The 27,669-nt window shown below is 42.3% G+C and overlaps 1 protein-coding gene across 1 annotated transcript in view; it reads left to right on the plus strand.

The window, feature by feature from the left end:
- Window positions 1–22,266: 22,266 nt before the first annotated feature.
- CRB1 (crumbs cell polarity complex component 1) overlaps window positions 22,267–27,669 on the plus strand; it is a 115,209-nt gene continuing 109,806 nt past the window's right edge. Inside the window, exons 1-2 of the mRNA XM_077825353.1 lie at window positions 22,267–22,294; window positions 26,331–26,912. Of these exons, the coding sequence (XP_077681479.1) occupies window positions 22,267–22,294; window positions 26,331–26,912 (610 nt within the window). The remainder of the gene's footprint in view (window positions 22,295–26,330; window positions 26,913–27,669) is intronic.

Here is a 27,669-nt window from a genome sequence, read left to right on the forward strand (position 1 = left end):
ACATTTCCAGCTTCCCCCGATCCACAAAGCTTGTTACCCTACCAAAGCAGGATATTAGGTTGGTTTGACATGATTTGTTCCTGACAATTCCATTTTGATGGTTATTTATCATTGTATTATCTTCTAGGTGCTTTGTATTGTTATTATCTTCTAGGTGCTTACAAATTCTTTGTTTATTTGCTCCATTATCTTTCTGGGTACTGAAGTTAAGCTGACTGGTCTATAATTCCCCAGGTTGTCTTTATTCCCCTTTTTATAGATGGGTACTGTCAAGGTTCCTTCCCCACTCTGAACTCTAGCGTATAGATGTGGGGACCTGCATGAAAACCCGCTAAGTTTATTTTTACCAGCTTAGGTTAAAACTTCCCCAAGGTACAAACTATTTTACCTTTTGCCCTTGGACTTTATTGCTAACACCACCAAGCGTCTAACAGATATATAACTGGGAAAGAGCCTGCTTGGAAACGTCTTTCCCCCCAAAATCCTCCCCAAACCCTACACCCCCTTTCCTGGGGAAGGCTTGATAAAAATCCTCACCAATTTGCATAGGTGAACACAGACCCAAACCCTTGGATCTTAAGAACAATGAAAAAGCAATCAGGTTCTTAAAAGAAGAATTTTAATTGAAGAAGAAAAGTAAAAGAATCACCTCTGTAAAATCAGGATGGTAAATACCTTACAGGGTAATCAGATTCAAAACATAGAGAATCCTTCTAGGCAAAACCTTAAGTTACAAAAAGACACAAAAACAGGAATATACATTCCATTCAGCACAGCTATTTTATCAGCCATTTAAACAAAACAGAATCTAACGCATATCTAGCTAGATTACTTACGAAGTTCTAAGACTCCATTCCTTTTCTGTTCCCGGCAAAAGCATCACACAGACAGAGAGAAACTTTGTTTCTCCCGCCGTCCAGCTTTCAAAGTACCTTGTCTCCTCATTGGTCATTTTGGTCAGGTGCCAGTGAGGTTATCCTAGCTTCTTAACCCTTTACAGGTGAAAGGGTTTTTCCTCTGGCCAGGAGGGATTTAAAGGTGTTTACCCTTCCCTTTATATTTATGACAGGTATTATATTTGCTCCTCTGGGATCTCTCCTGTCCTCCATGAGTTCTCAAAGATAACTGCTAATAGGTCAGAGATATCTTCAGCCAGTTCCTTAAGTATTCTAGGATGTATTTCATCAGGTCCTGCCACCTTGAAAACATCTAAATTGTTTAAGTAATTCTTAACTTGTTCTTGCCCTATTTTAGCCAGAGATCCTACCCCACTTACACGTTCATTATGTTAGTTGTCTGATCACTGCTAACCTTTCTGGTGAAAACTGAAACAAAAAAGGCATTTAACACTTGCTGCATTTTCTTTATTGTCTTTTCCCCCTCATTGAGTAATAGGCCTACTCAGTCCCTGGTCTTCAACTTGCTTCTAATAATGTGTAAAATATTTTCTTGTTACTCTTTATATCCTTAGCTAGTTTAATCTCAGTTTGTGTCTTGGCCTTTCTAATTTTGTCCCTGCATGCTAGTGTTGCCGTTTTATTTTCATCCTTCATAATTTGACCTAGTTTCCACGTTTTGTAGGACTCTTTTTTGAGTTTCGAATGATTGAAGATCTCCTGATTAAGCCAAAATGATCTGAGACCTACTTGGTATATTTCCTGCGCTTTGGGATAGTTTGCTCTTATGCCTTTAATAATATCTCTTTAAAACACTGCCAATGCTTGTGACCTTGTTTTTCCCCATAGTCTTGCTTCCCACAGGATTTTACCTACAATCCTCTGAGTTTGCTAAAGACTGCTGTCTTGAAGTCCATTGTCTTTATTCTGTTGTTTTCCCTCCTGCCATTCATTAGAATCATGAACTCTGATTTTGTGATTGAAATCAGTGGAGAATTTCAACAGAAATATGCCCTCTTGGTATAGATCCTTTATTAAATAGGAAAAGGGAGTAGTTAACATGAGATTCCCCAGGAATATGGAATACTACACCAAATATAGACTAAAAGACCTTAGTTTCTCCTCAGCCTTAAGGTTCCAGACTGTAGTGCCACACCTACACTAGCCCGATGGGTTTTGTCCTGAGTAATATATGGAAAAGAGGAATAAGTAAAACCTGAGGGCAGACTCTGACGAGTATTGTTCAGATGTACAGGGAAAGGACACAAGGAACTTATCACACATGTACTTCTATGCAGGGACCAGCAAAGGCTTGCTGAGAAGCTCCTGGCTAGCTCACCCAAAAGTGCTAGAGATAATTGGGGGCACACTGACCCTACCAAAGAGAGGATAGAGTTGCCACTCTGGTGTGTGCTTCCTGGGAGAGCCCAGGAAGAACTGGTCAGCCACAATTCTACCTGTGGGCTCCAGTGGCAGCACACCCATATGCATCTCCTAGTGGGCCTGAGTAAGGGTCCCAGGGTTTAGCCTTATATTTTCAAGTAACCAGTTTGATTCCCCTCCCCCCCGCCACAAAAATCAATACACATTTCACTCCATAACAAACATAGCCAATCACTGGGTCTGCAACTTCCATTACTGGTTTGAAACGGTTTCAGTTGCACAGCATTTCTTTATCTGGTTAACACTCCTTGCACTCTCTCATTATCACCTCAGACCAACCACCGACTATAATCCTCAACCTGCCATCCTGTAGGCCTTCCTTTATGATGATTGGCTAGTTCCAATAATTACTAGCGGCACATAACTGGTGAGGTGTGAACAGTAATGGCAGGAGGCATCTGAGCCTCTGGCGAGAGAAACACTCAACTACAGTTGACACCTGATCCAAATGGGCAGAACATTTTCATATTAATGGAATCTGAGGAAAAAACCCTCACGTTTTAACGCAACATAACAATCTACGGTATAATCAGTTAAACCAGCTTACTAAGAACAGTGCTGCTGCAGGTTGAACTTAGTTTCATATACTACTTGCAGTTCAAATAAAAAAAAAACATAGGGTTAAGGCTTTGGATTTCATGCTCTCGTTCTGAACAAATGGCCATAGTAGTGGAACAGAAATCTTTTCTACTCTAATCCAGAGGTCCCCGAAGTGTAGGATACACCACCTATGGGGGCGTGGAGGACTGTCGGGGGGATGGAGCTGTGGCGGGGTGTGGGCCAGCCCCCACAGGGGCAGGGAGGGAGCACCACCCAGCTCCTTCCCACTGCCAGCTCTGCTCTGGTCCTGCCACCAGCTGCAGCCCTGGCTCCTGGCCCCGTGTGTGCCTAGCCCCATCCTCAACGTCTGTCGCGGCTCTGTTCCCAGCCCAGAACAGATGCTGGGGGCAAGGCTGGGAATGGAGTTACACTTGACCACAGGCCCAGTTGCCGGCCCCCACTGCAATCCAGCTACAACTTCACTCCTGCCCCCAGCCTCAGCCCCTGGCCGAGACCTTGCTCCCAGACCTACCCCCAGCTGCGGCCCCAACCTCGACCCCCTTACCCCTTTCCATATTCCCTTTCCCAGCCTTGGCCTCGCTCCTGGTCCCAGCTCCGGGGGAGTGGAAGGGAGGGGAGGGCAGGGCAGGGCATGGAGAGGGGTAAGGGGGGACACAATCCGAAAAATTTTGTGTTTCATAAGCAGTGTGCTGGAAAATTTGTTACTGACTGATACATCTGTACCTATGTTTTTTTCCAAAAGGAGTGCAAATAAATATAGAGATCATTTTAAGAAACACTTAGCATTTTCACCTTTAATTTGAAGGCATATGGAGTTCAGAGGGATTCTGTATGGTCACAGATTTCCACCCACACGGATTCACTTGGATTCTGGTGTCCTCAAATCATGTTGGGGAGGACCTCACTCCAGCGGTAGATGTCATTGCAACTACGTGAGCCGAATACTGTCTGACATGAGTAAGAGTATCAGAAACTGGCATATATGAGCTATACATCCACTCCCACTACTCCTCCTCTCCAAAGGATGTCTCTCTCCCACTCTCCAAGGATCTTGCTACAAGAAAAGTTGATTCAGGGGTACTGTGTTTTGTTTGTGGTCTGACTCTATTTCCTGGGGGTCAACCCTTTATCCTCTATGTTTTTTGCTCATTAGGGAAGTAGTTGTAGGGTTATCCAAATCTCAGTTTTCCTGTACATCTCAAATATTGTCAGCTGTAAATATTTTCTAGGTATTGAATCCTTTCACCACGTACAATAATTAATATTCATAGTTATTGTGTGTTAAAAATGAACATCCAAATCCCAGATTCTTTGCCTAAAGATAGGCTATCTACATAGCTCAGTATGCTACTGTCTGTCAGGAATGACAGTAGAATATTGTTTGTACAGCACCTAGCACAACGGGGTCCTGGTCCATGACTGGGGCTCCTAAGAGATACTGTAATACAAACAAATACATAATGTCAGAGACCAGGAGCTATTATGATATCTGTCTCCCCGATTGGTCCATAGGCCAATAATATTTCAGGTCTTACCAGCTAAGCTTAAGACATTAGTGTTCTACCCAGTCCAACAGGGTTTTATTAGTTCTGAAATATAAAGGGCCAGATCTAACTTCCATTAAGCCAACCATTGTGGGGGTTTGGTTTGATTTTATTTTGTTTTCATTGACTTAATGGGAGCTGGATTTGGTCATAGGACATTAGACTTCTTTAAAAGTTAAATGGAGATTTTTTTTATTTATACAGTGCTTAGAGGATTTGATCCAGTACCCTCTGAAGGTAATAGCAAAGTCCCCATTCAGTGGTGGAAGATCAAGCCTATAAAGCACTTTGTGTGAAGGTCATTATGGGATCGATGCCGCAAAGTGTTGAACATGTGGCCTCAATCCATGCTCTTCTATACATGTGAGTACTACCACTGAAGTCAGTGGGATTATTCACATGCTTAAAATTAAGCACATGCTTACCTTCTGCTGAACTGGAGGCAGAGTGCTCAGCGCTTCCCAGGATCAAGCTGTGCAGCACAGCTGTATGCTATTTCCAGAAGTACGGCATATTTGCAGCAATGTACGGCATATTGACAGCACTTATTTGGATGTAGGTCAGATAAGCAACATCTCTGACCTACCACTGAGCCCCGGAATATCCTCGTTTACAGAGGTACAAACTCCAGCACTGTGTAGCACAAAAAGGGGTGGAGTACTTTGAATTAATATTATTGAAATATTACATCAGCGTCCAGAGACCTCAGTCAGATTGGGATCCCCCTTGTGCTATACTGGATATGGAATATGTCAAAGGAGAGAAGTAGGGAAACCAAGGGGCAACTAGTTAGGACAGGTCCCCCTGCCAATTGAACTTTTCTCTAGTTTTAACACTGTGTTGTTGCCCTGACAGCTTCACAGTGGCTATATTCTGCTTTTGCATATCTTGATCGGTCCCTCTCAACTCACAGTGACACTGTTTTATCATTGAAATATTTGCTCTGTAGACCTATACTGAGTACTGACAGGGCTTTCCCCTTCCCGCCCATCACAATGTCATCTGCACAGAACTGCATTGACACTATCTTTACATTGCCGTGACATTGTTTAGACACTTATGAAAACTTCATCATTATATTAAGCCCCCCTGTAGCAAATGGTGAAGGCAGCGGTGCCAGGAAATGAAAAAGTACTATGGAAACTGTAAAATAACTGCAAGGAGTTATGACATTGAAAATGATGTCTGACAAATTCCTAGTAGGCGTTACAAACTGTAATTAAATAAAAAACACTTGTCTCATGATTGGCAAAAATGCATCTCAAAGAGGAATCAATTTATTATTATTATTTCTTTGTACCTGTGGGTCAAGGTTCAGTAAAACTGATGCATGGATGTGTTAATTACACCTCTTTGCACCCTCTGGCAGTGTCTTCTCTACTGCCCTCATGCAGAGGAGCTGCTTTCACTCCTAGCAGCTGCTTTCACTCCTAGCAGGAACTCCTATAGGAAATCAGCATGCTGGAATGTTGGAAGGGGTTGAATCAGTGAACTCGCCAACCATCGAGCTACACTCCCTTCCAAGAATTCAAACTTGAATTCCTTTTAGGATCCCGTTAAATTAGCTGGAGGCTCATCCTGATATTAGTAGGGGTTATTTCCTATTTGGTAGTAAAACTGAATTTAATTTTAATGAGAGCAAACAAAAAGGAAGTGGCTTTGAACTTGGAAGCAGCTAGTAGTCCTTTGGCACTCAGACTAATGCAAGACCACTGCATTTAAGAAGGTAGAGCCACAAAAGGCAATGGGCAAAAGTATAGTTTAGTGAATTCAGTAAATGTAAACGGATGCAGCTAGGGAGAGACAAAAGAAAGCAAACTTGACTTTGAATGGCATTTTACTCAAGGAAAATGGAGGAAAAGGACCTAAGGAAAATAGTAAGTAATAATAACCTGAAAGAAGGATCCCAGTGTTGGGGGCAGCCACAGCTCTACGTATGCAAATGATTGCATAACAAATCAAGGAAAGTAATGGTTAGAATACACTAAGGGCCAGATTGTGTCTTCTCAGCAACTCCTACTGAAGTTAATCAGAACTGTGTGGTTAGAAACCTTTAGAGTGGTACAGTGAGCACAAAGTATAGATAAAGACCTTGATATTTTGGACAATGTACAACAGGCATCATCTGAGGACTGGATGGACTTTCTAATGATAAAAACTGGAGATATATATATTTGTCTTGTGATAAGGGAACTAGGGATGAATGGAGATCTAGATTTTTAGTATCTTTGAGATGGGCTCAAGCCAGAGAGTTTGGATCTAGGTCCAGTTTCTATCTGAATTTCAGGATTACTCAGATTCAGTGTTCTGTTTTAGCCCATTGTAGAGACTGGTTCTGGATAAAAGCCTTCACCAAATTCAGGGGAAGGGGCTTAGGTTCTGATATTTCAGTGTGGGCACAACTCCAGAAAAAACATCTTTCTGACTCCTGGGCTGGTGATATCATATCTAGTCAGATTAGAGCTTAAAGTACAGTTCTACTGTGGAAAAGTGACTGTACATATGGCATTGTGGGGTTCCATGTTTAGCATTACTCACTGTTAATCAGATCCAGTTTTCTCAGCTTACAGGTGAAACTTCGGGGGTGTTTTTAATCATCAGTTCTGAAAACTCACCATGGGATATGATTCAAGTGTTTTCCCTCCACATCACTGCCACTAATAAAGCTTCTGTAGGCCAAATAGTGTCCTTATAGTGGCACTGGTGCAACCCCTTTAACCTTTATTGGGTGTGCACAGGAATGACTGGGGATTAGTAGGGCACAGTTCTATTGATGATGCACAAAACTGATGAAAATCCAGCTCATTCTGTCTCATCAGAGATGATTCTGCATATGCACGTGCTGCTGATCTGTTGAGTAGTGAGGGATCAGCCTTACAATTGCTTTTCAGACTCCTGCCACACTTTGAAGATCTGCCAGATTTTGGCCAGGCGGAGCTTTGTCTCTCAAAATATTATTCTTGTAGTAGAAATTTAAAGCTAGGGTTTGAAATGCACACCGAGATTTTTCTGAAGTGGAGTATAATAAGGTGCCATTTAATACACCCTCCAGCCTGCTTGTGGTACTGCCTACATGCTCAGGACAGCTCAGAAGGGGAGGCAGCCATATGTCTGCTTGGCTGGTCTCCAGTGTAAATTAGAGTATCCTCAGGGCTACTCTGTTTTACACCAGTTGCCAATGGCTCCACAGGGCCACTGAGCTTACACAGACCCAGCCCTATCCCCTATTTCTTGGCAATATCCCCTGCTCCAAAAGCTGGGAGAGAGAGAGTACCACAGGAGCTCTATGTTACCTGGGGATTCCCTTACGCAGAGGGAAATCTCAAGTGGCCATTTAAATGAGCTTTAGGGCTTGTTTGGGCCACCAGGGAAGTGCAAAGCACTCTTAGTATCCTGGAAGATGTAGCTTCACATCTTCATACAGCAGGCCCCTTTTTCTGGTCTGCTTTATTAAGTACATGCTATGGCTAGGGAACCATGCTCTCACACAAATGAAATGTGGACATGAACTCTGCCAGTCGCTATACCCTACTAAGCACTTCACTGATGCATGTGATGCTGAGATGGAAACAGGTGCCTGGACTTTATATATGGCTATTGCAGATAACTCATTAACAGTAGGTTTTATCTCAAGTAGATGAACAGATTAAAGCAAACCTCTAGCAGCCTGATACCAATGTAGACTTTATTAGCCCACTCTCTTCACCTGAAATAGTCACAAAGAAACCCTGGACGGGAGTATTACAAGGGCTGCTTTGTGTAGGTTACACACATAGACACACATGAAACCCCGGTGTAAAGTAATCAGATGATAAAGACTATTATAATGGTTTTATCTTGTATGCCATATCTCCTCTCTAGGCCCAGCTTCAATCCTGGGTCTATGTCCAATGGAAGCCAGAGCAGACCTAGATGCACAGCCCTAGAAGCAGTAAATCCACCTGCAGTAGAATCTGGCTGCACATTCTCCATTGTTGCAGGGGCTATCACTGCACGGAAAGAATGCAGCTAGGAGATGCACTGTTTCAGTTCATCCATTGATCAGGGATGCCCTCCCCCACCAAAATCCCGTGGACAGGCAGACAGAAGCAGTGCTACCTAACCTACTTTAGGGTGCATCTAACTTGGGGTATAGACTGATCAGCTGGTTCAGGGTTGTGTAATTTACTGCTGTTCCAGTTTGGTGAATTTAACTTCTATCATAAATTTCTTAGATGTTTCTGGGAACCAATTGACAGGTCTGAGATTGCTTATATCTGCCCCAAGAGTCAAAATTCTGTACTCTAATAATCCAGCACAACTCCAGTTGACTTTCCTGGGAATTTTGCATTGGGACAATAGCATTCTTCTGGGTGCTTCGCCAGGATGAATTGAGAGCAGTGTCCCCTATCATAATGAAAAAAACTGTTGATGGACCAATAAATCTGACAGTTCCTGCATTTAACTATTGCATGTATATCTTGGATTTCAGGATTAGAGAAGAGTTAGCAAATTTCTCTTATGTCATAAAACCACTTAAGAGGGATACAGTATTCTTAATCAGCAAATGCAACTTTTATTGAGACCAGTGGGAACTGTGTGTAGAATGAGGGCAAGCTGAGGACTTTAGGGAAAAATCTGGGAAGAAGGGGACTGTGAGAAGTAACTATTTTTGCTAGGAAATCACTAGTAGTGCCATATTGTACTATCCTTTCTTCTGCTTAAAACTAGGTATCATTATATGTTCCTAGCAAATTATTACAAAGATACTACATATTTGTGAATCTAAGGAATAAAATAAGTAAATTCTTAATTTTATATTTCATTGTATTAGTTTTTCCTCCTCAGTAAAGATAATGGTGCTAATCAGATATTATAATTAGATATATGTCTTAATTACTTGTATTCAGTACAGATGAGCAATCCTGCCAAACGTCTGCAAATATTTTTTCAAAATCTTAAAAATTTCCATTTGGCTATGTCCATGATCCTTTTGTGTTTACTTTCTATGAATATTTGAGCAAAGGAATTTTTGGATAGAAGTGCTTGGTGAAACAGTGCAATTTAAGCAAATACTGAAGAATATTTACAGGATATGAATTCTGAATTATTAAAAAATGGAATATTTACGCTGGCAACCTGATCCTAAAGTTTGTCTATACAAACACTCAGTTCATGACAAGTTCGATGTAAATCTACCTTACACTAGCCTGCTACAAACTAAGTGTCCATGTGGACCTTGCTGTTGCACACTAAAAGAATTCCCGAGGGCACTTGGATCTACCCCATTTTGAAACAGGAGTGGATTAGTGTGTCCACATGGACAATTAGTGCATGGCAGGCTAGTGCGGGATAGATTCATTTCAGCTTGCTGTTAACTAAGTGTTTATGTAGACAAGTCCTAAGGCTTAAGCTCATCCATTAAGGAAACATTCATACCGTGTGACCTATGTGTCCAATCAAAACTAACCAACACATTTCTGACTTTGAATGTCAGCTAATTAAAACAGACTCATAGTCTAGGTCAAAAGGCCATCATGATAATCTAGTCTGACCTCTTGCACTTTGCAGGCGACAGAACCTTGCCCACCCACTCCTGTAATAGGCCTATAACCTCTGGCTGAGTTACTGAAGTCTTCAAATCATGATTTAAACACTTCAAGTTACAGAAAATCCACCATTTACACTAGTTTAAGTGCAAGTGACCCATGTCCCATGCTGCAGAGGAAGGCAAAAAAAAACCCCAAAACCCCAGGGTCTTTGCCAGTCTGATCTGGGGAAAAACTCTAAACATTTAGGTAAGAGCCACCAGCCAGACACCTGGGAAAGAATTCTCTGCAGTAACTCAGAGTCCTTCCCATCTAGTGTCCCATCACCAGCCATTTGAGCCATTTGCTGCTAGTAGTTGCAGACTGGCTACATGCCATTGTAGGGAGTCTCATCATACTGACCTCTCCATAAATTTATCAAGCTCAGTCTTGAAGCCAGTTAGGTTTTTTGCCCCCACTGCTCCCCTTTGGAAGGCTGTTACAGAACTTTACTCCTCCGATGGTCAGAAACCTTTGTCTAATTTCAAGCCTAAACTTGTTGATGGCCAGTTTATATCCATTTGTTCTTATATCCACATTGGTGCTTAACTTAAATAACTCTTCTCCCTCCCTGGTATTTATCCCACGGATGTATTTCTAGAGAGCAGTCATATCTCCTGTCAGCCTTCTTTTGGTTAGGCTAAACAAGCCAAGCTCTTGGAGTCTCGAACTGGTCATGCTCAAATAAACTGGTTAGTCTCTAAGGTGCCACAAGTACTCCTTTTCTTTTTGTGAACTGAACATGCACGCTGTACAGACCTAGCATATTTGCTGAAGTTATTCAGTGACTAATTTCAAAAACTGGATAGAAAAAATCATAAGCTGTTCATGGACAATTTGAAACAAGAAACAAAATTAATCTAAAACTATTAGCACTAATATAAACTCCCATTCACCATGGGAGAGGGGAAGAGGAAGAAAACTTGAAGTGTAGCAGTTAGAAAACATCAGACCAAGCCATTTTTCTGGTATGCTAATAGAAGGGGAGCTAAAGGACACAGCTAGGACCTGATCCTGTAGTTATTATCCATAAAAACTCCAACAATCATAACAGAACCAAAATTTCCTCTTTCGAAGTAGTAGAATTAAAATATATTAATTACACCAAAATGAAGACAATTAATATTATATTTATGTTATTTGAATGTCATGATCATGGTCAGGTTTGGTATTTATGAATAATCAGTTCCTTAAAAATATCAGTACCAAGCAGTCACGAAAATACACCACTCATGCACCTATACTGAAACTATTAATTCAGATAGTTTGTTCCTTGTAACTGTGAACACAGTGTCTTAGGAGTACAGTAACAGAATGCCTAGTTTCGTTCAAGGCTACCTATAACAATTAATTATCGCAAGATCAAAGGAAATATGATCCCTGGAAAAAATTGCTTTTGAGAATCCTAAAGTACTAAGTAGCGGGAATTAGTTCTAAATCTATTCTCCAGCCTTTCAGCCCTGCATACTATGCCTTTTGGGACTGTAAAACATGCCATGTCTTGAAAAAGATCTCCCTGAAAAGGCTCTAGTTTAGATGCCGTCACTGGGTATTTACAAGTTTCAGAGTAGCAGCCGTGTTAGTCTGTATCCGCAAAAAGAAAAGGAGTACTTGTGGCACCTTAGAGACTAACAAATTTATTTGAGCATAAGCTTTTGTGAGCTACAGCTCACTTCATTGGATGCATGCAGTGGAAAATACAGTGGGGAGATTTTATATACACAGAGAACATGAAACAATGGATGTTACCATACACACTGTAATGAGAGTGATCAGGTAAGGTGAGCTATTACCAGCAGGAGAGAGAGAGAAAAAAAACTTTTGTAGTGATAATCAAGGTGGGTCATTTCCAGCAGTTGACAAGAACGTGTGAGGAACAGTGGGGGGGAGGGAGGGGAGAAATAGTTTTACTTTGTGTAATGACACATCCACTCCCAGTCTTTATTCAAGCCTAAGTTAATAGTGTCCAGTTTGTAAATTAATTCCAGTTCAGCAGTCTCTCCTTGGAGTCGTTTTTGAAGTTTTTTTGTTGAAGAATTACCACTTTTAGGTCTGTAATCAAGTGACCAGAGAGATTGAAGTGTCCTCCGACTGGTTTTTGAATGTTATAATTCTTGATGTCTGATTTGTGTCCATTTATTCTTTTCTGTAGAGACTGTCCAGTTTGGCCAATGTACATGGCAGAGGGGCATTGCTGGCACATGATGGCATATATCACATTGATAGATGTGCAGGTGAATGAGCCTCTGATAGTGTGCCTGATGTGATTAGGCCCTATGATGGTGTCCCCTGAATAGATATGTGGACACAGTTGCAACGGGCTTTGTTGCAAGGATAGGTTCCTGGGTTAGTGGAGAGGTTTTAGCTTCAGCCGCCAACTAAAACCTCTCCAACGCATCATCAAGGACCTACAACCTATCCTGAAGGATGACCCATCCCTCTCACAGATCTTGGGAGACAGGTCAGTCCTTGCTTACAGACAGCCCCCCAACCTGAAGCAAATACTCACCAGCAACCACACACCACACAACAGAACCACTAACCCAGGAACCTATCCTTGCAACAAAGCCCATTGCCAACTGTGTCCACATATCTATTCAGGGGACACCGTCATAGGGCCTAATCACATCAGCCGCACTATCAGAGGCTCGTTCACCTGCACATCTACCAATGTGATATATGCCATCATGTGCCAGCAATGCCCCTCTGCCATGTACATTGGCCAAACTGGACAGTCTCTACGTAAAAGAATGAATGGACGCAAATCAGACGTCAAGAATTATGACATTCAAAAACCAGTCGGAGAACACTTCGATCTCTTTGGTCACTCGATTACAGACCTAAAAGTGGCAATTCTTCAACAAAAAAACTTCAAAAACAGACTCCAACGAGAGACTGCTGAATTGGAATTAATTTGCAAACTGGATACAATTAACTTAGGCTTGAATAAAGACTGGGAGTGGATGGGTTATTACACAAAGTAAAACTATTTCTCTATGTTTATTTCCTCCCCCCCACCATCCCCGGCTGTTCCTCAGATGTTCTTGTCAACTGCTGGAAATGGCCCACCTTGATTATCACTACAAAAGGTTTCTTCCCGCCCCCCGCTCTCCTGTTGGTAATAGCTCACCTTACCCGATCACACTCATTACAGTGTGTATGGTAACACCCATTGTTTCATGTTCTGTGTGTATATAAATCTCCCCACTGTATTTTCCACAGTATGCATCCGATGAAGTGAGCTGTAGCTCACGAAAGCTTATGCTCAGATAAATTTGTTAGTCTCTAAGGTGCCACAAGTCCTCCTTTTCTATTTATATTATGGCTCTACAAACGCGCAACATAGCTTACCCAAAATGTTTCCTTTAAATAATAACAATAAAAAAAGTCAAAACCAAACCACTGGATTTTTTTGTTTTGTTTTTAGATCAAAATAATTGAGCAAATCTGATGGGAATTCATGAAATGTTTTCGATGAACTGAATTTGTTTGATGGAACTAGTTTCATCTGAACAACGTCCCCCAGCCCTACATGGCACGGTTTCTCCCTGCCCAGGCAAAGAAACAGTGCTCTGCATCCTGCAAAGGGTAGCACTGGCAGTAGCACGATGCCAACGGCTTTAAAAGCCCTTTTGAGCCCACTGGTGCAAAACAGATGGAAGCAAGAGCAGTCTGGTTACATCTAAGCAAAGAATGGAAGTGGAAGAGGAAGTGCCAGAAGAAAGCAGTGACACTTAGGAGGTTTGTGTTCTTGTGCACTAGCTTGCAAGATACTCCATGAGTTAATGAGCAGCACCCTTTCTCTCATTGTCTCAAGTGCTCCTTAATGGGGAGGGGAAGCTGTGAGGGTGTGTGATGCCAACTTAGTGCCTTTGAACAAACACACCACATTGTGACTTGATAGGTAATCAGTGTGTGGTTGTTTTGTAGGAAAACCTGTCATATTGTCAGTGTGTTTAGTATAATCGGTAGCTGTTGCTGTACGGTGCTCATAGGAGGAGGCAGGCTGGGATTGCACAAAGATAAAACGGTAGCAACAGAAAACAATGGAAAACAGTAACAGCCTTCATGCTCGGGGAGCAGTGTCACATTAGCATGTGCTTTCAGGGCTCATGGAAGAATAATGAAATGAAGGCACCCATTTAATAGCCAATTCTGTAATTTGAATCACAAATGTCTTTGATCTTCAAGTGTTTCCTAAACAACATTTTCAAATTATAATGCTTTTCAGTAGTTACTGATATACTAATATGCCTTGCATAGTGCTTCTGCTGTAGCAAATATGTTGTTAATTTAGTTTCTTTGTTTCTGCCGATGCAAGTGCATTTGAAAACAAAATTGGCCTTTTCCATGGAAATTGAATGTTTTGAATAACTGACTTTTTTTTTTTTGGTGGTGCTGGTTACTATGGTAATAATCTTGATTCAAGATTTAAACCTGCCTGTGGTTTCTATAACAACATGATAGGATGCTTTGGAAACACAACTGAAGTAAACACATTCAAGAGACCCTTAATCTTAACTCTTTTATGACCAAATGGTTAGCATCTTCCTAGGGCTCACTGGCATGTGCTTGCTTGTTTGACAGAAGCATGTTTAGACCTTCTGAAGTACGGCACTTATTTCCAAAATGAAACTAAGTAAACATTGGGTATTAATTCTAAATTGTGCACAGGCTCTGGACCAAGAAAGTCAGGTCATAGAGAATGGCTGAAGCATGAGGAAGAAGGGATGGCATTTCTTTGGCTCTCATCAGGTGCCTGAGTGCTGATCTGGTCTCCAGAAGAAACGTAGAGTGGCAATGTAATTAAACTGTTCATTGTATTAAATGATGGAGCACAGCTGGGAAAGGAGGAATGGGACACAGATAGAAATGGGAGAGAGAGATGGAGAGAACAGTAGTTGTGAGAGCTATATGACTTAGGAGAACTTGAGCGGTACTGAGGGAAGGTAGAGGTTGGACCCCAGACAATGCTAGTGGATGAAGTTGCATTGGTGGTGCCTTGTATCTCTTGAGGTATTCCCATCCATCAGTACACGTTCCTATGGCTTCATTGGTGTTGTACCTACCCCCTTGGCATGCTTTCCTTCCCCCATGTGTTGATCCAATCATAACATCCGTTCCTTCAAAGTCATGCTAAAGATGTCCGATACAACTCAATCCCTGTCTCTTTGTTCTCCGTATTATGCTTCTGTGGTCTCATATTCACCAGTGCTTCTTTAAGTGCCACCAGTGCCACCCCAAGGTTTAATGCATATGCACAGCCAGAGCCTTCTAGGGCTGTCTTTTCCAGGGAGTCACAGCATAGTTATGAACCACATGTTTTCACTGGCACATTGCAGATAAACTGAGATATGTCTAGGTATACCAGAGCTAAGCACTCTCCAGTGCAGTGCTAAGCACTTTGAGCAATGCAGATACATCCACTTAAATGCTAATTCTCTCAAAACCTTACTAGGACCAGAGAACTTGATATTTCAGTGACAGGAACTCATACATTTGTGTTATAATCTCAGTGACAGATTTGTTTAAACAAGAAATGAACAACAAATGTTGAAGGATGGTTCTGACTCCAAACCCCAGGGACAGGACTAAGCAGCTACTCAGGAGTTTGTTGTACCAGCACTTCTCTGCTAGCCTTATCTGGTTGTAAAGGAAACCTTCTGAATGTGAACCAATGCCATCTACTTTTGCTAAGTCACCTGACAGACTGAGAGGCCAATGGTGCTGTGTTTATCTCAATGCACTGTCACCTCTAAAAGCTAATGAGGACTTTCCACATGTCAACATAGTTAACTATTCTGCTGCTGATCATTTTAGCAAAAAATCCCAACCCATATGGGCAGGGACTGTGGGTTGTACTTGAGTGGAGCAGCACGCAATTTCTTCTACTCAAATATAATCCCTGCTCAACACCACTTGATTAATAATTAAGGAATTAAATAGTTATGACTAAAGGCACTTAAAATTGAAAGTCTCAGCTATCAACTAATAGTCCAGTATGTGTGCTGCAGCAGGACAAAGAACAGTAGTACGTGTTAACACTTCAGTGGCAGGTATAAGGCTAAACATTCAAGCCTTTGACAATGTGTTAGGCAACACTAGGGGATGGTGCTCCCCTCAGATGAACCATGTATAGTGATGCACAGCTGGATCTGCTCAATATGAAACAAAAGGTCTGGGCAAGGACAGAATACCAGTCTTCGCTTTGATCTCCCTTGCCTATGTTAGTGTGTGTGGTTGTTACTTAAATGTGTGTGAGAGAGAGTCACAATAATTTAAACTTCCTGATTTTAATTTAGCAGACAAGTGAAGAACTAGCTATATGTTCAATAAAGGGGAATGTGCAGCCAATTAAGTCCCCTGCCAGGCACCATGCGCTTGTCAGTGCTGATGACTTTAAAATGTATCCAGGATCTAGTTGTCTTCCGCAGGGGAGTTCTTCTCCTAGGAAATATACCAACTGCTTTGAGAAGGTCAGAAAATGTCTGTAGATTACATGAGAGGACCCTACAGCTGTTGGTGCTGAAAGCACCAGTGAAGATCAGGCCCTTCTTTCTCCAAGAAAAAAAAAAGCAGGCTCTACTGAGGAATCGGTTTGCTAACAACAAGCATCTGCAAGCCGTGATGAACTAGTTAGCACAGTCCAGACGTGACAATAGTTCACCTGAATGCGATGAACTAGGCCCTTAGTGACTGAAATTTAGTAAAAACTCCTGCCTCGAGTTACAGTATTTAGCTACCTTATGGAAATGTGTCCAGAAAGAACATTTATTTGGGATTGTGTATATATATCAGAAACAACCCAGCAGAATTCTGCGGGCCAAAGGATGTGTTTTTCTTCTCTGACTACTACCTACACTTGTAGGGCTTTTTAGAGGAAAAAGAAAAGGAAAGAAAAAAAAACTCTTACCTAATCATCTTATCAGTAAATGATTTACATTTATTAAGTGTTGAGATCCTCAATGGAAGGTGCTATAGAAGTGCAAAGTATTATGAAGTGCTGCTATGGTCCAAGCACAAAGACAAGTCTCCTGACCTGGGTTCCAGGCCCAACTCTGCAGCTGACTCAGCCTGCCACTTTGGGCAAGTCATTTATTCTCAGCACCTTTCTGTAAAATGGGGATAACGATACATACCACCTTTCATAAGCACTATGAAATATGGGGATGAAAAGCATTGTATAAACATGTTTTAGTATATTTTAAATGCTAATAGCCCAATCTCAACAGCCTGTCGCCAGCAAACAGTCATTTTAGCAAAACAATGCTAGACACTAGGCAGAACCAGGAGCATAACCAGCCATGGTGCTGAGACAGAGAGGTGGAAAACAGTGTGCACTCAGAGCAGCAACTTTTGCCCTGATACCCTAGATTGTCCATATCTATGCCTAAAATTTGCCAAAGTACAAAAGCCTAAGGGTCACGGGGAAACAACTTTGGGAAACTGATTAGTGTGTCTATATGCTGGCAAGTCTCTACTCACCTATCATATGGTGACAGGGACCAAAGATAATATTTTTTGCCAGTATATTAAAAAAAATCACCCTGGGCAAGGTGGGGCTGTGGAAAGGGCTGAACCCCAGCTTTGCAAAGATTCTGAGACTAACTGGAATCAAAGATGAGATTATACCGTATCCACCTTCTTCTCTACAGGCAAAATTCATTCCCATCTGACTTATTCTGGGAGCTACTAGATAGGAACAGGCCAGGTCACTCTGCGAAGCTGACTAACAGCTGTGTGTCTATTGGGAGTGCAGGTTGCACTGTGCAGTGCACAGCTGGACAAGTGAGTCAGTGCTGGGATTGGAGCCCAGTTGATCAGGGGACAATAGGATCCTGGATTCAGAGTCCTTACCAATATATGCAAAAAGAAAAGGAGTACTTGTGGCACCTTAGAGACTAACCAATTTATTTGAGCATAAGCTTTCGTGAGCTACAGCTCACTTCATTGGATGCATACTGTGGAAAGTGTAGAAGATCTTTTTATACACATGAAGCATGAAAAAATACCTCCTCCCACCCCACTCTCCTGCTGGTAATAGCTTATCTAAAGTGATCACTCTCCTTACAATGTGTATGATAATCAAGGTGGGCCATTTCCAGCACAAATCCAGGGTTTAACAAGAACGTTTGCGGGGGGGGGGGGAAGGGTAGGAAAAAACAAGGGGAAATAGGTTACCTTGCATAATGACTTAGCCACTACCAGTCTCTATTCAAGCCTAAGTTAATTGTATCCAATTTGCAAATGAATTCCAATTCAACAGTTTCTCGCTGGAGTCTGGATTTGAAGGTTTTTTGTTGTAATATAGCAACTTTCATGTCTGTAATCGCGTGACCAGAGAGATTGAAGTGTTCTCCGACTGGTTTATGAATGTTACAATTCTTGACATCTGATTTGTGTCCATTTATTCTTTTACGTAGAGACTGTCCAGTTTGACCAATGTACATGGCAGAGGGGCATTGCTGGCACATGATGGCATATATCACATTGGTAGATGTGCAGGTGAACGAGCCTCTGATAGTGTGGCTGATGTTATTAGGCCCTGTGATGGTGTCCCCTGAATAGATATGTGGGCACAGTTGGCAACGGACTTTGTTGCAAGGATAGGTTCCTGGGTTAGTGGTTCTGTTGTGTGGTATGTGGTTGCTGGTGAGTATTTGCTTCAGGTTGGGGGGCTGTCTGTAAGCAAGGACTGACCTGTCTCCCAAGATCTGTGAGAGGGATGAGTCATCCTTCAGGATAGGTTGTAGATCCTTGATGATGTGTTGGAGGGGTTTTAGTTGGGGGCTGAAGGTGACTGCTAGTGGCGTTCTGTTATTTTCTTTGTTAGGCCTGTCCTGTAGTAGGTGACTTCTGGGAACTCTTCTGACTCTATCAATCTGTTTCTTCAGTTCTGCAGGTGGGTATTGTAGTTGTAAGAATGCTTGATAGAGATCTTGTAGGTGTTTGTCTCTGTCTGAGGGGTTGGAGCAAATGCGGTTGTATCGCAGAGCTTGGCTGTAGATGACGGATCGTGTGGTGTGGTCAGGGTGAAAGCTGGAGGCATGTAGGTAGGAATAGCGGTCAGTAGGTTTCCAGTATAGGGTGGTGTTTATGTGACCATCGTTTATTAGCACTGTAGTGTCCAGGAAGTGGATCTCTTGTGTGGACTGGACCAGGCTGAGGTTGATGGTGGGATGGAAATTATTGAAATCATGGTGGAATTCCTCAAGGGCTTCTTTTCCGTGGGTCCAGATGATGAAGATGTCATCAATATAGCGCAATTAGAGTAGGGGTGTTAGGGGACGAGAGCTGAGGAAGCGTTGTTCTAAGTCAGCCATAAAAATGTTGGCATACTGTGCGGCCATGCGGGTACCCATAGCAGTGCCGCTGATCTGAAGGCATACATTGTCCCCAAATGTAAAATAGTTATGGGTAAGGACAAAGTCACAAAGCTCAGCCACCAGGTTAGCCGTGACATTATTGGGGATAGTGTTCTTGACGGCTTGTAGTCCACCTTTATGTGGAATGTTAGTGTAGAGGGCTTCTACATCCATAGTGGCCAGGATGGTGTTATCAGGAAGATCACCAATGGATTGTAGTTTCCTCAGGAAGTCAGTGGTGTCTCGAACGTAGCTGGGAGTGCTGGTAGCGTAGGGCCTGAGGAGGGAATCTACATAGCCAGACAATCCTGCTGTCAGGGTGCCAATGCCTGAGATGGTGGGGCGCCCAGGGTTTCCAGGTTTATGGATCTTGGGTAGTAGATAGAATATCCCAGGTCGGGGTTCCAGGGGTGTGTCTGTGCGGATTTGATCTTGTGCTTTTTCAGGGAGTTTCTTGAGCAAATGCTGTAGTTTCTTTTGGTAACTCTCAGTGGGATCAGAGGGTAATGGCTTGCAGAAAGTGGTGTTGGAGAGCTGCCGAGCAGCCTCTTGTTCATATTCCGACCTATTCATGATGACAACAGCACCTCCTTTGTCAGCCTTTTTGATTATGATGTCAGAGTTGTTTCTGAGGCTGTGGATGGCATTGTGTTCCGCACGGCTGAGGTTATGGGGCAGGTGATGCTGCTTTTCCACAATTTGTGTGTGGGGAGGTGGGAGGAGAAAACCTGGATTTGTGCTGGAAATGGCCCAACTTGATTATCATACACATTGTAAGGAGAGTGATCACTTTAGATAAGCTATTACCAGCAGTAGAGTGGGGTGGGAGGAGGTATTTTTTCATGCTTTATGTGTATAGAAAGATCTTCTGCACTTTCCACAGTATGCATCCGATGAAGTGAACTGTAGCTCACGAAAGCTTATGTTCAAATAAATTGGTTAGTCTCTAAGGTGCCACAAGTACTCCTTTTCTTTTTGCGAATACAGACTAACACGGCTGTTACTCTGATACCAATATATGAGTATAAAAGGGGATGCTGGGTGAAGGTTAAGGAGGAAACCAGCATGTGGTCTATAAACAAGGTGGATGTATAATTCAACTTACTGGGGGGCAGAGGTTGTTCCCCATTGAGCCTGAAATCGTTCATTTGAGGGAGATAAGAGCTGTTAAATAAGACCTGAATAGGATCAGAACTGAGGGAATCATTTATTCTTGTGTCTGTTAATTTTTTATGTTTAAAAACCCCCAAACCCATGAAGCACCTAGCTCTGAATAGGACAGATATTAGAAGAAACTGATCCCTAAAGCAAAAGTATTAAGAGTGACCTAGGAGCACAAATCCCATTGAAAGTCCATGGAACTGTGCCAAGTCACTTCTGAAAATCCCACCCTAGAATCTTCCTCTCTTTGTTATTGTTCTGTTGATTTAACCTTAAAGGGTCAAATTTGGCCCTCAGGTGCACATGGCTGTGCATTCACAGCCTCATAAATAACATTGTCTTGTAACATCACGAGGGTGGATTCTGGCCACTGAAGCAGAAATCTGTAAGAAGAGAGAGCATCATACATTTTTCAGTGTTGATTGGTAATATGCTCTCAATTACACAAGTGCAACCCTGTTAACTTTAGTGGACTTAAACCATCTTATCTGAATGAAGATATGGCCCCTTTATTTCTAAAAAGTCTCTTAAATGTGACTAGTTTCTTCTAACTCCATCTCATTAATGTTACAGACTATTTACACCATTTCTAGTAGTATGGGTGATAACCAGTAGGTGGCGAGCTTTACTGCAAAGAATTTAGTATAGAAACTCAGAGAATCCAATATATTTCATCTTCTATGAAGTGTACTGCCAAGCATTTCACATCAAAATGCCTTAACCATGGGGTAAAAGGTTTGGCGCTAATTTCTCTAGTAATTAGATTAATGTGGTGATGTTTTAAAGAGACTCAGATAATTACTTCATGTGTCAATCAGTCTAAATCTAAAGTGATCAGTGCTTTGTTTGAATTGTTCTAATGTTAAAACATTAATTTTAAGAATCTCTGTCAGAGCAGGTCACTGCTCAAGTGATCTTAATTGGTTGAGAATGCAAAAGGTTCATTCTCTGCAGAGTTTAGTTTGGAACATGTGAGGACACATAAGGTGATCTCTATATAAAGCTGCCAAAATCTAGCTCCCAAGAACATTCAAATGTTTCGTCACTTGCCCTACTCTTCTTTCCTACTATGTTAAACTGAGACATTGTTCTTCTGATAGCTACCATGTAGCACTCAACCTGAGCCATCCTGTACACCCGTGTGCCCTTTCTCCTGGGCATGGGCTACTCACACCATAGGTCACATCCTGCACAGGTAAGTGGGGAGTAAGTAGACCCTTGACTCTATTCTCCCCTACCCAGTATGCACTCACCAGCACACCTGAGCTGGGCAGAGGGGGAGAAGTAACCTGCAACAGGAAGAGGGCTGTGGCATGGAAAATGGTGGGCGTGGGGGGAACTAGGACCATATTGTGACTCAGAGGGTGGGTTTTCAAAAGCACCTAACTCACTTAGGAGCCTTGAGAATTAATGGAATTTGTGCACCTAAGTTGCTTATGGGCTTTCAAAATTCCCACCCTTTGAGTCACAGCCTGGTCCCTGCTGTGCTACTGGGGAAGCATGGCTACATGATGCCCCTTATTCAGAGCAATTGCACAGTGCCAATCTAGCTTGTAGAGAGAGAACATTGCTGTGTGTCAAATTGAAACTGGAAAGGAAAAATAAAGTGTGATTATACAGTCTGGACAAATACACTAGGGGCCAGATCATGGACCACACACCGTGGCAAAGAACCACAAGGAGGGGCATGCAGATCTGTTCTTCCCCAAGGAGAGCTACAGGAAGAAAGATGGTAGCAGTGCAGATGCTACAGCTTGGTAAGAATCCAGATACCTGCCTTCTTAACAGGAGAGGCTACCATCAAGAGACCATTGTGCATAGTTTCTTCCAGGAGCTCCAGTCTGCCTATGCTGTTAATGCAAATTCTTGATCCTGGTCGGCAAAGCCATCCGAAGGGCAGGACCCATCCTAAGCAACGACAGCATCTCCATCCAGGACTGCTTTTATGCTCCTTTGGACTATACAAATAAAACCCAAAGCCAAGCACATGAGAGAGAGAAAGTGCCCAGTTCTTTGTGGCCCTAAGGGCCCTTTATGTTGCTCTGACATAAACCAGACAGAAGCGTCCCCCTGAGAATCTCCCCAGCTGAGCTGTTGACCTACCCCTCTTGTAGCCTGTATAGTCATAGCTAGATACAATTGCTAATTACTTAAACAGCCTAATTTCTTCAGATATATCCTAATCATACCATTTCAATTAATGTAACTATATAAACAGTTTGAAGAATGCATTATTGTGTTATTAAGATCATATGGTCCTAAGAAGTGCCTAACATAGATGCTAGTTTTCTTAAAGAACCCAGCTTCATTAATTCTAACAAACTAATTAACAGATTTACTTGTAAATTCTCAGATAATGAATTCTATACTCAAGTAAGTTTGTGAGGATCTGCTTCCCTCCCTGCCCCTCCATGTTCATAACTGGGAGGCTGAAATCATTCTATAAGTGCAAAAGTCAACCTTAACTATGGTGTCACAACCAGGGCCTCCATAAAAAATTCCTTCCCATCCCAGATTCTATTCACAGACTGATTAAAACTCCCTAGTTTTTTATTAGTAAAATTTAGTTCATTTGGATAATTCAGGGCTGGGGGGGAGGGGAGGGAAGCTCCTACTCTTTTTTCCATAATCCTCGTAAATGGGGAAGTAAAAGATTTGGTTTTCATGATATTCTGGGAGACAGTGGGAGGGGAGGAATAGGTGGCTAGAAAAAAAAACAGTTTAAGAAGCAAAACCAACTCTTTTCAGGTCTTATTTATACATCATAATAAAGAAACAAAAAGGGATAAAACACATGTTTTTCATTTGCAGGATACCTTAAAGGCCACTACTGGTTTGGGTCAAATCATGGAATCATTGTTAATATGGTATATAATATTCACACACAGGCTTCTTGTTTCATCAGGCAATAATTAGGCCTTTGAGTCAATAAATATATCCATCCCTGCGTATGTGGGACCCATCCTCCAAATTAGTATATTTTATTTTCACATATACCCAGAGCTCCTCTGCACATCTCATAAAGAGGAAGCCACATGATGAGGCACAGCTCACCTCTCTGATGTCCAGATGTGTCACTCTGCCACAGTTCCTACTATAGGCATGCTTTCCTGGTAAGATGATCTGAGGCTTTGTCCCTCTGGCCCCAGAAAAAGTCCTCTCCTTGCAGGAAAAACCAGAGAGTCCAAACTAAATAAGTCCTCCTGTATCCTCCCTCAAACAACAAAAAAACCAAACCAAAATACTGTACAAGCCCTTTTGTCCTCTGTGACTGGCCTCATTGGTCTTTTTTTCTCCCCAGATTTGTTCTCCTACGCCTTCCATCTCAGTGAAGAGGTTCCCCAAGTCTCTTGTATTACAGGCTGACCACTGTTCCATTGCCTTCCTAGGCTAAAAAGTTTATCATCTACAGAGCTCTGTAGATAGTCGACCTCCTGTCAGTGGCAGATTTCTCTCTCTCTCTCTCTCTGGACTGATTGTGTCATTATATCAGCTCACACTTTCCAGGTGCGACAGCTGAGGTGTCAGAGAACCTCAGCTCTCCTTTTCCCTCAGTTCCAGTCTAGGGACCCTGAGAGTGAAGTGGCCATCTCATTCACTAACACCCCACCCTGCCTCACTTCCCCCAAGCCACTTCCTACACTGCCAATCCCTTCCTTGGGCCTTCATAGCCAGTTCCCTCACAGGCTCTGTTCTTGGCTCCCTTTCTACAAGGAACTCCCCTGGCTCTTGGTGCGTGTCCCCAGTCTGCCATTATTCTACCCCAGGAATCTCTCAGCAGTGAACTAACTATCACTGATCTGTCTCCACAGCCCAGTTATTGATGAGCCTCCCAGCTCATTGCTTCTCCTACCAATACCATCTGCCCCACCCCAAGAGCAGGCTGCCTTTTACATATCCTAGCTGGCCTGCCTCTCAGTCACCTGCTCTCTGGACTGCCAGTCCCAAGACCCAGGAATAAATTAGAGACAGATGATAGCTGAGCCTGAATTCCCTTTAAAGGGACAGCTCACCCACATACAAGGAACAGCATATTATTAAATAGAACATTCCACCATTCGTTATCAAGCAGCTACAATACAACAAATGTATACTGCCTACTTCTAAAACAGGGCTCCAGAACAGAAACTGAAAGGGGGGAAAAAAACATAATATGATGCAGTCAGACCAGGACTGCAACACAGATAGTTTAATATAATATGCATTCTCCAGCACACATGCATGTCTTTTGTCTCTTGACTGAAGGGTCCATTCAGCTTTATTTAGTAGCTTCTCAGCCATGGTGTGGCAGCATCTTTTTTTCGACGTATGAATACGGATTTTCCCCCTCCAGTAGTATACTTTTTGTTTATTTAAACAGCTTTACTGCTTTTATTCTGACTCCAGAATGCTGCACAGTTCCAGGAGCACTATATTGTCATCACTGAAGAAATTCCGTGCTACTCAAATGTTCACTAGACATGACAGTATTTGTTCATAGCATGATGGCAATTGGTTACAAAAAAAGTTGCATTGGATAAAATTGTAATCCTAATATTCTAGTAACAGTTTAAATATTATACATGTGTTAAGCTTTTAACATTATTTCTACATCTTCTGTTTTATTTCATGGGCTGTGTCAATAACTAAACCACCCCTCCTCCTCATTTCCACTCATTGGTCGTGACCGGATGTGACATTTGATCCATTATTGTCTAAAGTCTATGTTAGGATTGCCTACTGGCTTAGTAGGAGGCAATCAGAGAATTGCTTCCTCAGGCCCCAAGTCAGCAGTCCATCCCTGTTCAACAAAGCACCTAGGGACAGGCTTACGTGCTTTGCTGGTTAGGGATGAACTTAAACATGTGCTTAAATGTTTTGCTGATCTGGGGCCAGGGGTAACAGACATCCTGCAGCAACAGGATCATCTCTGTTGACATCTCTCCAATGATCCTCTCAGACCTTACAAACTAAGCTGTGGGTGAGTCAGGTCAGACCTGAGTGAGAGAACTCTAAGGTGCTCTAGGAAATGGTGCTGATGATTCCCTAGGTGGTATGCTTTCCTCTGAATTGGTCTTGAAGTAATGCCCTGTGATGATAGGGTCAATGAGCTGTTTCATTTTGGAAGAGAGAGGTCTTCTAAGTCCTGACTATTAATGAGCAAGAAAGATCACATAGCATTCTGTAAGAAGACAGTATTAACCCAGGTAATTCAGCTAAATTTCTGTTTACGTAAATTCCTTGTGCTGTTTCAGTTGGATAAATTATTCTTCACTTGTTGCCCTGAACTGATGCTGTGCTCAGTTAAATAATTGCCATGTCTCCCTTCTCCCCCACAAGTGGCTGCATCCACTTGGTCCGACCCAGTATGGCTGTTCTTATGAAAGATGCTGTATACATGTAAGACTTTATTATCCCTCTCAAAAAAATCAATTTAGGATCCAGTGTTCCACATCATATGCATTCCAAACCACTGGCTGACTGTACTAATGTTCAGTGATGGTTGGGTCACCATTTTGTTATTGGTATTAGGCGGTGAGTTTGCAAATCTTGCCGCTGCTGACAGTGGTCTCTGGAAGGGATGGGTAATAGGAAATTACACTCTGTTCAGGCTGTGGTACTGGTTTTTTCATTTTTGTTTGTTTTGTATTAAAGAATTCATTGCCACCACCTCCCCCAACTCCATTTTCTTTTCAACAGTGAGAATTACAAGAGAGAGGTGGAGTTTAAAACAACATTATACTAAGATTTGTAGTTCTTTCTTATTTAAACTGCTCTGGAAGTTTCTCAGTAATTTTTGTGTTTCCTTCCTAGAGTCACTTAGCATAAGAAATGATTCCAGGTGCCTGTCAAACTCTTGCCAAAAGAACTCTACATGTGATGCTGCTGCTAAGGACGATTCCTGCCGCTGTGCGGACACAGTTGATATTTTGGGGGAAGACTGCAATAAAACTGATGATCCTTGCTCCTCAAACCCTTGTCTTCAAAATGCTACCTGTTTAAGCACTGCAGGAAACCTCAGCTTTACTTGTGAATGCCCCACTGGGTACAGCGGAACTACCTGTGAAACAGCCATCAGCCTTTGTGACACAAACCCTTGTAGACATGGAGGCACTTGTCAGAATGGCTTGGCTGGCCCGACCTGTCTTTGTAGTGCAGGATACACGGGCATGCTGTGCGAGACTTACTTCAATGTGTGCATTTCAAATCCATGCCACAATGGAGCATTGTGCAGGGAAGGAATTGACGGGTACTCCTGCTACTGTGTCCCAGGCTACCAAGGCAAGCACTGTGACCTGGAAGTGAATGAATGTGATTCAGATCCCTGCTTGAATGGGGCTACGTGCCTGAACCAGATAGGCAAGTATGACTGCATCTGCCCAGCTGAGTACATGGGTAAGCTCTATTAAAGAGATCTTTTTTCATTTTGACATGCAGAGCAACTTTATGTTCCAAGCTATCTTTCTCACTGTTTATTTACTCACATTTTCATAACAAAGTTGGATCAAGTTCTCTGCTGAGTGCTGCTGCTTTTTGGGTTATCACATCAGTTTTAGAGATGGAAGGATTCAGGAAGTTTCACATTACACAAAATCTACAGAACATTTGACAGAGATCAACCTACTTCACAGACTTTGAATAACTTTCCTCTTAAAGCAACCTTCTTAAACTGGATGTGCTCAGAATGCTACACCATGTGTTTTGCTAATCAAATAAAATCAGGTGTATTAGATCTTCAGGCATAGAATGTTTCAAAACTTCAGACTGAGATCCCCTGGACTGGATTTATCTGCCAAGCTCTTTGGCCTTTGCATTTGCTTTTCAGGATCCCTTTCTTCTGCCTTCACAGCCCCTTCTCTCTCACTTTCTCCTCTGCTGAGAGTTGGGGGTTTTTCAGACTTTTTTCAAATGCTTGATTCAAACTTTCTTTCTTTCCCTCTCTCCATACCCTTGCTCCAAGTCATCTTTCTCCTTCTCCACTTTTTTGGACCTCCATGTCCACTTGATTTTTCAGTCGATCACTCTCACCTACTGCACTGTACATGACTTTATTGTTTACTTCTAGTTTCTTTCTGTGGTCTCTCCTAGTCTATGCAACATACTGATAGCATATACTCGATCCAGTAGTTTCCTCTACCACTCATTTTCCTGC

This window comes from Eretmochelys imbricata, chromosome 8, assembly GCF_965152235.1.
Source record: "Eretmochelys imbricata isolate rEreImb1 chromosome 8, rEreImb1.hap1, whole genome shotgun sequence".
Lineage (NCBI taxonomy): Eukaryota > Metazoa > Chordata > Testudines > Cheloniidae > Eretmochelys > Eretmochelys imbricata.